Raw genomic sequence first — 16,312 nt, 5'->3', positions numbered from 1 at the left:
AAAGCTCGAGACGTCTGCTTTTGTCTCGCTATCGATTGGGTCTCTCTCCATTCATCTTCCTTACTCCCTCTCAATAAGTTTCATTATCATTCCAGCTCATTCTCTCATCCAACCAATATTAGCATATCTCTTCTAATTTCTTCTGAAATTGAAAGACCATCCCTATGTTTATTTTCTTCGCTGGTTTGCCTTTTGTGTGTGTTTTTTCTCTCACATTTTTCTGCTCATATCTTATCTGTCTATTTAGAGCATGTTCCTTTTACGTATGGATTTATTTCACTTCCTCTGGCGCTATTTCTGTCTTAGTTTTGACACTTTCTAGTCTCGCACTTTTGTGCAATTAAACCGAACTCACCTTATATAAATGACTTACTGTTGACAAGTAAAATTTCCATAATGGTAGACCTTCTTCTCACATACACCCGGGTCTTATTTCTTTTATTCTATTCCACACGCAGCAATATAATTTGATTGTACACTGCATAAAAAGAAAGAAAAGCGCCGAGCAAGACAGAAAGCGGATGATAAAAGGTTTGTGTTAAGCCTTATTGGAGGTGAGAAAACCAAATCTGAAAGGAAATCTAAACTCACCCATGCGTGCACACATCCAATCTACAAAACACCGAGGCACATACAGGTACAACACATCTTCGAGTGAGAACCAGAGGTTATTATGCCTTTGCTGTCATAGCTCATAAATATGCCGCCTGAGGAAATATGACTTTAATAAATCTATATGGACAACTTGTGTGTTAGCTGTGCAGTTGTTTTTCTTTTTCTGTGAAGGTGCTCCAAGTTATTTTGTTCAATAAGACGTTATATTCAATAAATAAATAAGCTATTTAAGCAGAAGAAAAAACACATGTTTAGGTGATTCTTAATCCTTTCATGCAAAATTGGTCATTTTCAGGTAAATGTGTGTAGGTCTTAGTAGCATGCAGGCAGGTAGTCTGGTTTACGTCTATGATCTTCTGACAGTCAACAGTTGTGCACATGATGGACAGCTTGTTGCTGCTTCTGTATTATTAGTAAAACCTTTCAGTTAAGTACTACTGTCATTTTTACAATAATATATTGTGTTTCTTCTGTTGAGATGAATCCACATTCAGTATTGGATACATGAAAGTGGGCATGCATCCCCGGCTGTCTTTAAACTGAAAACTTTGCCAATAATGGTGCCTACAGTTTTGTAACCAAATCGATGTGTCTTGCTAATTAGTTGGCCTGTGTGAGTTATAGTCAGTGTTGGTGTTCAAACTTAATTTAAAAAAAAAAAAGATAAGAGAATGCATTAAAGTTTCATAACTTATGTGTGCTTCCTGCTTATCTACTTGTCTTCTTGTCTTCAAAGATATTCTGTACTACAACATACTGATAGGTTAAGAATTAAAAACTCTGATTGTTTAGTTTCAGAAAATGCTATGTTTTTTTCCTCCTTGTTCCAGGAAGTGCCGGCACACCAGTAATGTTCAATGAGAATGGAGATGCTCCAGGAAGGTACGACATCTTCCAGTACCAGTCTATCAACAATTCCAAGCCAGAGTACAGACTAATTGGCTCATGGACCAACAAACTACATTTAAAGGTAAGGTTTTTTTTTGGGGAGGGGGGGTTGTACGAATATTGGCAAGCATTCTTGAATTTTTAACCAGGGACACAGGATAAAATATTCCCATCAAAACCAAATACAGAAAATAAATGAGGTGAAAGTCTGGAAAATCCTGTAAAAAGGAAACAATTAAAGCCAAGCTTTATTTACATCACTTAAGGTTATTTTTATTGTATGTACTTTAAGAGCACATACCATAGTCAAATTATGTTTTCCAAATCTTTTTCAAAAGTATCTGCAAGGAGTCAAAATGATTACCATACACTTATGACTTAACATTTCTCAAAATAAAAATATTACACAAAAAGATACAGTAGGCCATTTGTTGTTTCTAGATTTGATCACTTTTGTCTTGGCTTGCAGAATGTATTTTTAATTAAACTTGCTTTTTAAAATTTTCTCCTACACTTTGATATGATGCTCCAAAACTTTGTCAACTATGTAAAGAAAGCTGTAATGTCACCTTAATTAGGCCTAGTTTTATCATTTGTTTCTGAAGATGTATACGGCCACACATGTAGATAAACTCAAGTGCTCCTACTAACAATGTTTTCATGAGGAGTCATTTGCTCCAGCACTAGGCTAATGTTAGCATGTTTCCCCTGTTTTTACATGCATTGTTGATAATTTAGTTTGTAAGATATGTGGGATTCTAATTTGTCTTATTCAGATTGCAATATCTGGCACACAGTATAGAATTTGTTTGGGACCCACAGACCTTGTGAAAGGTCTGCATGAACCAAACTTAGATTTTGGAATAGATTGAACAAAGCTTTGTTTTTCCTTGCAAGTCTGAATTTATTTATTTTGATATTTATGGGAAAAATTTTTTTCAAGAGTCCCCACAGCTACAGTAAGAGTTGATGTTGGAGCTATTAAACCTTTAAGTATATGCACCCATCATTCGATCCACCGCAATGTCTGGATCTGGCTGAAGCTCTGCCTAGCACTCACTTCTTTTACACCCTTCAGTCATTTATTTACACCCTGCATACCAAAGCATAAGCACAGGGTGAGAAGTATAATTCTAAAGAAATCAGTGAAATGAATATTGCTAAAACTTTCAAGTTTGTTGCACCGAATCTTCACACTGCATGCATTCACACCCAAACTGCATCACGTTTGGCATCCATGGGGGAAAAAAAACATGCAGTGCGAAATCATCTTCTTAAAAATCCTACAAACTGAGCATGGCACACTTTCCATGTAGATGTGTCTCTGGCTTGTCTTGGTGGAAACATTTAAAGTCACCCCGGTTGCACAAGAGACTGCTGGTGTGCATCCATTTTGAAATTTCTCTAGATTTGAGTTCCAGACTCTGGCTGAGTCACTCCAGCATTTTCACACAGTCTTCCTACAGCGCCTCCAATAGCTATGCCAGGGGGTCCATCTGTTTTGGTTTGTCATGTGGACAAAATTGTTATATTTATGAAAAAAATAATGCTTGTTTTGAGATGGGTGTAAACGCTTCAATGTAGAAGACTTTTTACCCAAACTGGACATATTTTTGGCTGTACTTTACATTGCAGTTATGTGACAGTGATGTATGAGTATCTGAATAAGCGCACATGTAAACAGTTTGAGCATGCTAGAGTGTTACGTTATTAATCCGCCCAGGAGTTCATTAGGAAAGCCAGATGACAGATGAGAAGACTAATAGACACAAAATGCTTCCTGGCTGATAGATGGCCAGGCAAACAAAGTAAATGAGACTGCTACGACTCTGTGTCTCTGTGAGGTTAGATGTGCAGTGTTCTGGCATACATTTAAGTAAATTTATCATGCTTAGAAGTTTACATTTTAAGATGGAATAGTCTGTCCCCTAAAGTCGAATTCCAAGTTTCAACAACTAGACCAACAAACTACATCTAGTTTCTGTAATTCTTCAGCTTTAGGTTCATAAGTATGGTCACCTCCATATTGAAATAAGCTGATTATGCGGTTCATACATCTAATACATATCACTCTTCACATCCACATCTAGCATAACTGGAGGACAATTAAAGCTGTAGATGGATGTACGGTCATCTCAGAACACGCGACAAAGTTAGAGCATTTTCGAAAGCTCTTGGTATTAGTAGTACTAGCATGTGCATAATTGGTTTCTGTCAGAAAATACAGTTGTTTCATTGTGTAGAAATACAGGCCTCTGAATAAGCAGGAAAAATAAATCACATTTTGGTAAACACATTTTTTTCTCTTAAATCGCTGTAAGCTCTGTGTCTGCTTATACATTGGCGTCGCCAACAAATCAAGGGTACTTTTTAATCCCCAGCAGAACAAAAGACCAAACCACCTAGTTTTTTGTCGAATGTTTACTTTTGTGCTAATCAACGGCCGCCTTATTCAGCACTCATGGCAATCAATGCGCCTTTGGGAGTCAGTGTACTAATGGACTTTTTCCTCAAAATCTTGCATGCATAACAAGAAATTAGAGACCAAGCACATGGAACCATAGACAAACCAGACAGACGGAAAGCTCAGGGATTCATTGTAATGCCAGTGTGACACAAGCACAAACAAATACATAGCACACATGGATGAGCACGCACACACGCACACACACACGCACATACACACACACACAATCACAAGGGGAGATCCAGATGGCTTATTTGTGCCAGTTCTGATTATGGTCTGATTGCTGGCTTCCAGAGAAGCTGGTGTTAGTTTGTGCCTGGAAGCTCTCTCGAAAGCGATCAGAGGGTCTGCTCATACTAATTCCTCTCCCCGATCGCCTCCAGACACAGTTGCCACGGGTGCGCACAAGGTTAAAGCACTGTTAACCCAGTGTAAAGTGAGCAATGTCAAATTCTGTTCTTCCTTTCTCCTGAGACGATTGGAAAGTGGTTAAATTGTTCATTTGTTTCCACAACTAATTTATGCTGCACATGTGCCCCACTCAGATGGACGCAATGCACTGGAAGACGGCTGACCAGTCCCTGCCAGCTTCCGTGTGCAGCTTGCCATGTCGTACAGGCCAAAGAAAGAAGGTGGTAAAAGGAGTGCCGTGCTGCTGGCACTGCGAAAGCTGTGAAGGATACCACTACCAGGTAGGTTTCCAAAGAAAACCACCAGCTTTCAAGATGCAGCAGTAAAAACCAGAGAATGATACATTTGATGCTGCATCATTCAACTTGCAGCCTGCAAAAAGACCAATGACCTTTTCTCCCCACCGTCTGTCTAACATTAGACTTAAATGGCCACTCAAAAACACAGATTTTGTTGCTTTTGGAGTAATGGCATCTTTCTCACTAAAGTACCTTCTCCATTGTCAAGTCTCACTCTAACCAGTGTTGGTTTCGGTTCAAGCCAAGTTGGGCGTGTTTTCATAGGCAGTGTGTTCCTCAATATGTCGGCGGGAATGTGGGCACCGTCGTCGCGCCGTCATTTTGTGTGTGTGTACCATTGGGCAAGCAGTTTCTCCAAACTCTCTCAGTACATTTGTTTGTTGAGGATTATCCCATCCATCTTCTGCCAACATCTTCACAAAGTCTTTTGCTTTCTGTGGGTTGATATGCAAATTGCTCACTAAAACACATTCACCCTTGGGTGGGAGAACCCATTTCTCTGTCCTAAGCTGTTCCCATTGTGTTTATGTTTGAGTGTAATTGTCTGAACAGATGATTTTGGCAACCTCAGGTATCTGAAATTTGAAGCGCAGCTTCAAATTCATGTCGCACAGGAAAGTGGTTTATGTCATCATCTTTGGTCGTCATATTGATTTGACTTCCCCAAATTGTTTGTAGACATTGTTTTCTTAGTATTTTCTAAAGAAATAAAAACATTAATTGAAGAAAATCTCATCATTGTGACATTTTGAAAAACAGAGCTGATTTTGGTAATCCTGACCTAAAAAAGTTTAGCTTTTACTGTCAATTAAAGGAAAAATATGTTTCCCTAACTGTATTATGAGGCAAAAAAGAGAGTCTTGCCTGTTTTTATGAAGTGAATGTGAATTAGTTTTGGCTGTTTGTTTCTGAAATAAAATAAATGTTCTTGCCATATTTCTGATCATTTTTTGACTTTAAAACTGAAATGAAATTTTCAAAGCTGAAATGCTCTGGATGTTCTTTCACAACCTGTTCATAGCTTTTTTCCAATTGGATGAACTCAGTAGGAACCTACCTTTGTCTGATTTCCAATTTAAAAGTGTAATCTGGAAGTCTTAACCAAGCCTTTTTTTTTTTTTTTTTTTTTTTTGGAAGACCCCGTGTTTTTCTCTACCCCAGAAGCATTTATTATCTCTGATTTTTACTTTAGTGGCTCATTATAAATGTATATATGCAGAAAGAACCCCATGGATGCTCTTAACGCAAATGTAAATATGTGATATGAGATGAGGGAAAGGGTCTGATCACACATTATGAAGATACATCTCCTGTGATAATTATATCTTAGAGACAATTTGGGATCCTATCATCCTTCTTATTATGTTTCAGAATTCCAGGAGCAGGCAAACATATGTGCAAAGTGATCCCCGCTCAGGAAGCAATAAAGGCAGCAAAAATATTAGTCAGAGCAGCAGCTTGCTAATATGAGACTGAACACTCAATCCATATTTTACACATTCATTCATGGGCTGTAAAATCAATGATCTGTTGATGTGAAGAAGTGTTATAATAGAGCAAAAGCTCAAAGATGTGTGAATTGTTCCCTTGACAAGTGCATGGCTACACAGCTACACAATCGGCATGTCTTTGGTAGATACCTAAATTGTTGGGATGATTTAAAACAAAACCAATACATTTTTGCGTTCATGTGGAAGGTACAGACTTTAGCTTAGCTGTGTTGAATAAAATCAGAGCAGTTATGGCAAAAAGCAATTTTCCAAAGTGTTTTTATTCTACAGATTTTGTGTTTGGACCATTTCTATTGATCAGTCTCGATTGAGCTACTTGAAAGCATGACAAAAAATGTTTCCTCAATCTTCAAGTGCAGACTTTTAACATGCGCTTCAAAAAACTCAGATTGTCTTTTTCTTAGCCATTCAGAGGTGGACATGTTGGTGTTTCATTGTCCTGCTGAATAACCCCAACATACCTGATCTTAAGCTTAATTCACCTTCATGTTATTCATGCCTGAGCGAAGAATTTATAGTTTCAATAATTATGGCAAGTCAACCACAGCTAAGCTTTCAAGACTATTGCTCTGCCACCTCCATGTTGGTATTATATTTTTTCTTAAATGGTGTTAATTTTATAGAGGATATTATCAGCATTGCATTTTTGTTTTGTTAGTCCACAGAATATTTCCCACAGAGTCTTTGGGATCATCAAGATATTTCTAGCAATTGTGAAACATTCTATGGTAAATGTAACCTTTTTGGTCAGCAAAGTGATTTTCATCCTTAAACAGTTTTTTTGCTGTATATTTCTTATTGTGGAATCACAAATCCTGACTTTAAATGAGTTCAGTGAGAGTCCTGCTGTTATTTAACTTGTTCTAGGTCCTTTAGTGACCTGGATGAATCATTGGTTTGCTTGGAACTTAAGTGCGTTGTATGAACTTTTCTACAGAGCAGTGGTAATTGGACAGGACCATACAAAAGAAGTAGCCATAACACAGTGACATGCGGTGAAGTTCATAGCTGGTGAGGCACCGACTTAATCGGATTTACAAATCTAGACCCCCTGCATGTTATTGTTTACATAAGGAAATTTCGCGCATGCGTACAATGCTGGAGGGCAAAAAGACTATTCTTTAACATGTGATGCTTATCCGCACCGCCGCCGCAGAATAATTCCGTTATCCCAATCAAACTTAGACATGTAGATCTTATTAATTTCGTGCTGTGCTTAACAGCAAAGGCAGAAACCGTTAAAGTACAACTCAAAACCACATCTTTCTCGCTCTCTGTGTCAGCGCAGCTACTGTATGGCTAACTCGCTGTTACTGTCTCTTACTCTGCAGTTGTGGAGTAACAATGTCTGGGTTCATGAGCGCCCCCAGCGATGAGGCACGAGAACTGCCTGCCTCACCTCGTATCTGTTCTCTGCCGTTTCTGATCGCTCCTCAGCACACAAAACACGTTACATACACAGTTGGTGACAGTAAAAGCACAGTACATTAAATACATAAGCTAAATTATAGAAAATCAGTTCAGACATTAAATGTTTTTAACCATTTTATTGGCAACGTACAGACAGGAGGAGCATGCTCTCATTAAGTGGCAACCGGTGCAGTTAGCGAGAGGTTGCGCAATCCCAGGTGAGGCTCAGCTCGCTGCAGCCTCACCGGCTTCGCTTTCAAGCATTTGAATGGAAAAATGTGAAAATTCAACGATTTTGAAGAAAAAAATAATCTAATTTGGTTAAATTAAATGAAAAAATAGGTAGTTTATAGTACAAACCACAGGGTAAAAATATCTTTATAAATTATTATATTATTTTTCCATGATGACACCGCACGTCACTGCCATAACAGTAATTACTGCTTAAAAGAATAACAAAGGTTTGTTTCATAGTCAAAATAACATCTTAAAGTAACTTTAAGATGCTTTCACCCAGCTATTTAGTTTATAGATGTCAGGGCAAACAGAACCATCCATTAGAAATAGAATTAAGACAGAAATAACAGAGCAAAATGGTTTTAATGCATCATTTCTACTCATTCCTCAGGCCTCAGAGTTCACATGCGAGCTGTGTCCCTACGAGATGCGACCAGATACAAACCGAACAGGGTGTATTCCGATTCCTATCATCAAGCTCGAGTGGCACTCCCCCTGGGCCGTCGTCCCCGTCTTCATCTCCATGTTGGGGATTATCGCCACCTCCTTCGTCATCGTCACTTTTGTGCGGTACAACGACACACCCATCGTCCGCGCGTCCGGCCGGGAGATGAGTTACGTGCTCCTGACTGGAATCTTCCTGTGCTACGCCATCACCTTCCTAATGATCGCGACGCCGGACGTGGGCGTGTGCTCACTGCGAAGGATTTTCCTCGGTCTGGGCATGTGTTTCAGCTACGCTGCACTGCTCACAAAGACCAACAGGATACATCGCATCTTTGAACAAGGGAAAAAGTCTGTTACAGCACCCAGGTAAAAACAAGTACATTGATATTATCTATCCATTATTTTGGACGTTTGCATGTTCCATGTGTAGATTTTGTAACTTTGAATGAAGCTTTGTTTCTTTTTTTATGCAGAAAGTAGCATGCAGTCGCATATACACTTAACCTTTACTCTCTCTTATTATCAAGGTACTTGTAATCATTACTCATTTTATTTTTTAGACAATATTTGAATGAGTGATGAGCTCAGCCTCATCATTTTGTAGGTGGTTTGAAGGGGGCTTCATCTAAGTGAGTAAAATGTTAATGCAGGATTTAGTAATGCTTTAATTCTCATATTTCCTACGTAGATGATCGGTTCCTCAATTTATACCACCCATCTTAGGGGTCTTAAAAATCTTTATGATGCATTGTGGGACAGTCATGGAAGACATTCCTTTTTATTTGCACACGGGACTGGGACAACATCAAACGAGAGGGCATTCCACTAGGAGAGGAATTACATTCCTCTGTTTCTGTTTCAAAAAAGGGTCCGATCGATCCTTGAGCCTCTGATTCAGAAGGATCAATGTGGCTTTCTTCTTGGCTGTAGACCAGTGGACCAGATATTTCTTTGCAGAGTTGCTACGGGAGTGATACTTAACTATTTCAGTGTCTACTCCTGTGCACCAAAGGAAGGGTTAGGGGTGGTTTGGGAATCTGATCAAGGTCCTCCTTGGCACACTTTGTTGAAGGTTTTCTGTACACATTTCACCCGGAGAAAGGTCTGACTGGGACAGACTCAAAATTTACTGGATGGACTATGTAGTTCGTCAAGCTTGGCACAAGAAAGGATGGCTTGATAGACTTAGATCAGCCTTGTTTCTTTCTCTGCAGGTTCATCTCCCCTGCCTCGCAGCTTGTCATCACCTTCTCTCTGATCTCGGTTCAGCTTCTTGGGGTGTTCCTCTGGTTTGCTGTGGACCCTCCCCACATTGTAGTGGACTACGGAGAGCAACGGACCCAGGACCCCATGTCAGCCCGCGGAGTCCTCAAGTGCGATATCTCCGACCTGTCTCTCATCTGCTCCTTGGGTTACTCCATTCTGCTCATGGTGACATGCACAGTTTATGCCATAAAGACACGAGGCGTGCCCGAAACCTTCAATGAGGCCAAGCCCATCGGATTTACCATGTATACCACGTGTATCATCTGGCTGGCATTCATCCCCATATTCTTTGGCACATCACAGTCTGCAGAAAGGGTGAGTGTGCTCTACTATTACATTATGTGAATATGAGATGCCAGTCTGGGGGGCTTAGAGGTGGTAATACCTGCTGCCTATTTTGAGTCCAACTCTGGAGTCTTTCTGCACTGAGTTTTCTGAAGGTGCTTTGACTTCTTCTCTGAGTGGGAAAACATGATGGCTAGGTTAACTGGTTTCTCTAAATTATCCATAGAATTTAGAGAATTTCTGATCGCTCGGTTGGTTGTCTTGAGCCTCTGTTACCTTGAGATGGACTGACAGCCTCTCAAGGTTGTGCTCCATCTTTCTCTTAACAACTGCAGGAAATAGTCATCAGCCTCCCAATGACTCTGTGTGGATAGGCTGGATCAACTCTAAAGATTTCTCTGTAGAACATAGTATTGTTACAAATTGATCACTGTTATTACTTTGCCATATCAGAAGATTTATATCACCATTTTATCTTTGAACTGTAATTCTTTAGCTGCTTGGAATCCCTTTTTAGGGATACATTAGCATGTAGCAGGTGTCGTAGCACATGTCTTAGATCCCAGTTTTCAAACTTTTGAGATGAAAAGCCCCAGCTCTTGATTTTTAATGGGCAGATGCATCAATTAGCTTCTGCAATATCACTGGCTTAGAACCAACATCTCCTTACAGCCACTTGTTTGTATAAGAGGATTTTCTGACTCCTGATTAACTGGAGCTAAGCCCATACTTCAGTTTTCCATAGGGCTGTAGCAAAGACTTAATTAATGCATTTTTATTTATTTATTTTGCAAATATAATGGCTGTGAAATGTAAATTGGCAAGGTCATTGACTGAGTAAGTTTGCATCTTCTGACTGACTAGTACAGTCAAAGGCACTTTGGTTGCCTTTAGTTTTTAAATACACTTTTATAGATGTACAAATGAATGAATAAACATACATGTAAGGTTTAAAATTTTTACCTAGTCTCCCTCGGAGTGTTCTGATGTATGCACAGATTCTGAAAGTGTGGATTCCAAGCTTTCCAACAGTATAAATTATATCATACACAATAGTCTAAAAATAAAGAGTGTTGGCACTATGCAAAGAAGATCAGAGAGAAAACAGCCCTCAAAGTTCTAAAAGAATTGTCCCCAAAGCTGATGAGCTGCTTGAGGGTTGTTAAGGGAAGGTGTGCATATCAAAACGTAGCTTTTGTCTGGCATATCTGGATAGAAATATATATTTGTAGAAGTTTTCAGCTTTTGTTCCATTCTCCATAAGCAATAATTCTGAGATTTTGTCTTGTGAGCCCTGAACTTTAGTGCTTAAATTAATTAACCACGTGTTCCTTTCAAACTTTCACCTTATTGGCCGAAACCAACAACAAGAGTCTGTGACTAGCCAATAAGCCCAGTATGTTGATTAGCTGTGAAACATTCCCCCACACCTAGAAACGGCTCAGATTTACTCTGTAAACAGCTGAATTCAAACACACAACTTTTAAAGTTTGTCTTAAAACCCATCTATTTTACTTGGCTTTCAACTCCAGCGGGATCTAGTTTTAAATTGTATGTTTTTGTTTTTAAACTGCAAGAGTTTTTTTTTTTTATTATTGTTATGTTGTGTTTTAATGTACAGCACTTTGTATCAGCTGTGGTTGTTTTAAAAGTGCTTTATAAATAAAGTTGGTATGGTATGGTACAAAGTTCACCATTTTAAAACCTCTGAAACTCCTGTTTAACCATGGGCTGGTTTCGCCATGAATTCAACTACCGGTAGTATATTATGCAAAGAAAACCTGAAAATCTCTCTACAGAAATAGTTGATTTTTATCTTTGTTTTCTCTCCGGTGACTTGTATCTATTTTCCCTCTAAGCTTTCATGGAATCTGAATTTCTGTCTGCAGAGAAAGACTGATCTGAAAATCTGTAGTCGCAATTTCAGAACTTCTACAACAGTCGTATAAACAATTTCCAGTTTATGCCTACAGATTTTAAATGCCTGAATTGTTTTATATTCAGCAGGGAGAAACCTGCTAAATCAAGTGATGTTTGTTTCTATACATAGGCTGTTGTTCACAGCCACAGTTTGAGAATTATCTGTGACCTCTCAACACTCTGTTTGCACCTTACTGTATTTTACTGAATTGGCTGACTTGGTTTTCGGTTATAAGAAAAAAGCCTGAGAGATTCTGTAATAGGATTCCAGCCACAATTCAAAAGTCAAACTATATCATGCACACATAGCAAAGAAAATTCATATAGACCAACATGCACATAAACAATACCTGGGTGTCTCTTTACACACCTGAATACCTAAAATGAAAAGAAGACACAACCAACACATATTTGATTTCTCTGACTTACTTAACCGACTTAATTCCATAGTTTAATAGGCAGCCACAGAAACTGACACACGCAGTAAATGTCGATACAGCTAAGTTGATTTATAACAGCTCGCACGTAGCAAGCTGTTATTTGTTTCTGAATCTGGAGCTGCAGTGTGTTATTGATTCTATTCCTTGATGGTGTGACTGTTCTGGCTTTAACAATAAAACACTTCATGCTCTCATTGAGATTCATGGAAGGACATTGATTGCAGCTGTCATTTGTTTTGCTTCACAAAACCGAGCATATATGCATTTGTGAAGTAAATGGGTGTTTATTTTGGACATAAATAGTAGTTGTAAATAGGTTTGCTGCACTGTGGGTGTTTCACAGACTTTGTGTGACATCATCTTGAATGTAAAGAATTTCGTAAAGCTATTTTTGAAACACGGGTTAAGCCTGCTCTGCGTGTTTTAGGTATTTCCTTGCTGGGTGATTGACAGGCAAACGTGTTTATACCACTTAAACCTTTTCATTTTTGCGACAACCACAAACTTTATTGTAGTTTGTTGTAATTGTGTGTGAAAAACAACAACAAAGTTCACCATTATCACTGATGTAGACGAAGATGTGCGTTTTCAGCTTCAAGTGTTTTGGCGTAATATTTCTTCCACCTTTACACACAATGATTAAGGCTACATTCACACCGCAGGTCTTTTTGCTGAAGTTCCTGCCCCACACAGCCCTATCCCTGACTAGTCTGTGTGTCTTGGTTTCTGTGATGATGTGATTAGAAATGTTCTTTAAGAAATTTGAAACCTTACAGTCTGCATCTGTGTCTTTGTGGAGAACTTTGTGATTTTTACCTATGAAATATGCTACATAAATAAAGTTTACTTACTTCACAGAACAGGTATATTGTACTGAATTTACATACCAATTTGACTCGGTTTATTAGGTGACTTCTGAGAACCATTCATTACGTGAAGGTAAAGCGGGTTGAATACAAATGCAAGCCACACACTATAATTTTTCTTCCGCTTTACATTCTTTCATTACTTTGTGCTGGTCCATCACATAAAATTACAACAAAATAGAACTTTGTGGTTGACTCATCCTAAAACTTTCAAGTCATTGCTTTATTTCCAATTAATTCCTCAATAATGCGATGTCGACCCTTATCTCTCCTTGTTTTGCAGTGTCAGTCAGGCGATTTTTATTCTTTTTTTTTCTCCTCCCTTTTACGACTGAGCCTGTTTTCCTTTCAAACAGCGTACCACTCTTAGTCATGTGGAAAACAGCTCACATCAAAGTGATCCAGTCTAATCACACATTGGGGAAATCAAACTTTCACAGTATTTTTTTTCCCCCCTTGTGCTTGGTTCAGCTTTTTACCAAAGAATCCGGTGTGTTTCGGGGAAGCTACTATTATTGCAGGAAGTTCGAAGTGAATCTGTGAGGGTTTTTTTTTTCTTTCCCCTCTAGCGTGCCACAGCGCTTGTTCTCACGTTCCCACGTCCACACAATAAGGTCTGACGAGTAAAACCAGACAATAAGGTCACTCGCTTGCTTTGCCCGACATGGAAGCTTCACTTGGCTAATGGTTTCAAACGGTTCTTCTTATTGCTGCTCACAGCTTCTTTAACCTTTAAACCACTGATTGTGAATGACGGAGTGAGCCACTGACTTTATGTATCATTTCTTGGTTTTTGCCATTTATGGTTGCCGCATCATCGCTACAGATGATGTGTGTGTGTGTGCGCGCATTGGTGACCTTATAAGGCCTCGTCTGAATCTGTGCGTATGTGTTTGCGTGCACATTATGCACCGCGTCTCACTGGAGTGGCTGAATGGCGTCCAAGCCATGTTTGCTCCGTTAATTAGCATGTCCACCAGCAACTTCATGTGCATCTGCGGCAAAGTGTGTTTGCGTTGTGTGTTGGATTTAATTGGAATTTCCAGTGCCACACATTTGCGCGTCTCTGTGTGTTGTTTCTAATTGGAATATCCTCTGGAGTGTGTGGCAGCTGGCTGGCTAACAGAGAAAGCAGAAGAGAGGGAGGAGAGAGGAGTGAAAGGAGTAAACAGGTAATGATGTGACTTGCTGATGGGGCTTTAATGAGGAGAGCTCTACCAAGTGTATAAGTTTGTTTTCAGATAAAGGGGAGGAGAAATATGGCTACACTGAAGTTAGGACGTTAAAAGAAGAGATAGAGTCACATATTGATCAACTTTATGATCTGAAATACTTAACAGTGTAGTTTTGGCACTTGGTCATGGGTTAATCTGTGACAAGGATACCGTTTTGGGTTAGTTGTGCCCTCTGAACGCTTTACAGTCCTATAAAAAATAATTGGCTCCCTTACGTCTTTCAGACCATCAAACAAGTTTTAATGCCAGGCGAAGATGACCTGTGTCAATGCAGAATGCAGTGTGATGATGGCTTCATTTATAAGGGAACGAAGCCTTCTAAAACAGCCTGGCTCTATGTGAAAAAGTAATTGCTCCCTAAACCTCATTACTGGTTTCGCCACACTTAGCAACAATAGCTGTCATCAAGGTCTGGCAATACCTGACAATTAGTCTTCTACGCTGCTGCAGAGGGATTTTTGCCTGCTGCTGCCTGCAGAATTGTTTGAATTCAGCAACACTTAACAACCTGCTTAGAGTCACTACATATTAATTGGACTACATCTAAATCTAGGCTTTGACTAGGCCACTGTAAAATATCATTGCTGTTGCTTTACTTACAGGTGGATTTGTTTGCACTGAATAATTGTGTTCCTGCGTCACTGTATGAAATTTCTGTCTTTTCTGTGCCCGTCATGTGTATTTTCCTTTCGGCCATTCGAAGGTTGCTGGCTTGTCTTGTCACCTTTTCCTGTGATAAAAGAAAGTAGTTTCAAATAATAATAGTGATTTTGTATCTGTGTAATATCCTTGAAAGATCTCAAACATTCATATTCTGTCAATTGTAGCAAGGCATTCAAATGTAAAAGCTAAAACATAACGATGTTGGTGTCTGAAAAGTATTTTTTATTTGGAAAGTTTTTTTTGTTCAGTTCTCACCATCCTTAGTTTAAGCATTCTTGTCAGATATCGAGTCTCGGGTAACTTCCAGGGGTGGGGTAAGAGTACATGTGGTTATGCGTTCGTCTGCAAACCCTCTTACTGCTTTGTGCTTTGGATGGTTTTTGGCTGCAATTTGCGAGGGGAAAGCATTCTTGGTCACCTTCTAGTGTGGCCTGCATAGTGATCCTGGTCACAGCACTCCTGAACACACGCTCAGCTCTAAATCCCAGCAGGTGAAAAGAACAGAAAAAGAGAGAGAGAGAAAGAGGGAGAGAAGGAGGCAAATGTTACACGGGAAGAAAAAGCAGCTGAAGTCGAAAGTTTCAAACACAAAGAATTACATGAAGGGTAGCTGTGAAAGAATAAGAAAGTGGGAGATGAAAGTAGAAAGAAACGGCGCGCGATGGATCCTTTACCATCACTGAGTGCTGAAGTATTGTTTTTGAAAAAGGTCACGCTACCACGCAGAGGATTTTGGCTTCATATCGCTTCTTCTGCACCCTGCAGACATGTGAAAGGTTGTGTGGTGTAAATGTTCAAGTGTGTGTTTCCTCTCCCCCTGCTTGCTAGAAACTCAAACCACAGGATGCATTCTCTCTCCAACTACCTCTCTGTATGGGCCTCATCATTACTTTGCAGGATGCAGTGGGTAGAAGCCCAATTTATTTCTCCCTTGTCTGTTTGCCCTGTCTTCCTCTTCACGTGAATTTCTCCTCTTGTCACCATGTGAGCTTCGTCTCCCAGTCTGCTCCAGGTGTCTTTAATAAGGGGGACTTGTTATCTCGTGTCTCCCGCCGAGCAGGAGGCAACCATTTTGCTTCCCCTTTGCAAAACCACTCTCTGTGAGGCGATATATGAATGTTCTTTCTTAAATCCGGTGTCTTTGTACCTAAATCACCTCGTCGTATTTCAAGGTGATTTGTTAAGACGCTTTGCCTCAATAGGTTTATCTTGATCTCTTTAATTTGAGGTACACAAGAGTCACTCAACTCTACCTGAAATAGAAAGAAAATCACCCCGATCCCTCTTTGATCAAAACATTGAGCAAATTTTGGAAAGCCAATCTTCTGTGTTTGTGTAACTTCTGCCTGTCG

General features: G+C 39.5%; 1 protein-coding gene across 8 annotated transcripts in view; it reads left to right on the top strand.

Moving 5' to 3' along the window:
• Nucleotides 1–16,312, top strand: part of grm8a (glutamate receptor, metabotropic 8a) — a 240,809-nt gene that overhangs the window by 209,189 nt on the left and 15,308 nt on the right. For all 8 annotated transcript variants that reach the window (XM_081604106.1, XM_081604104.1, XM_081604102.1 and 5 more), the window contains 4 exons: nt 1,446–1,585; nt 4,516–4,662; nt 8,230–8,651; nt 9,500–9,866. In XM_081604106.1, coding sequence (XP_081460232.1) covers nt 1,446–1,585; nt 4,516–4,662; nt 8,230–8,651; nt 9,500–9,866 — 1,076 coding nt within the window. The remainder of the gene's footprint in view (nt 1–1,445; nt 1,586–4,515; nt 4,663–8,229; nt 8,652–9,499; nt 9,867–16,312) is intronic.

Source organism: Poecilia reticulata, chromosome 23 (assembly GCF_904066995.2).
Source record: "Poecilia reticulata chromosome 23, P_reticulata-male-v2, whole genome shotgun sequence".
NCBI lineage: Eukaryota > Metazoa > Chordata > Actinopteri > Cyprinodontiformes > Poeciliidae > Poecilia > Poecilia reticulata.
This window is presented reverse-complemented; position numbering and strand designations above follow the sequence as displayed.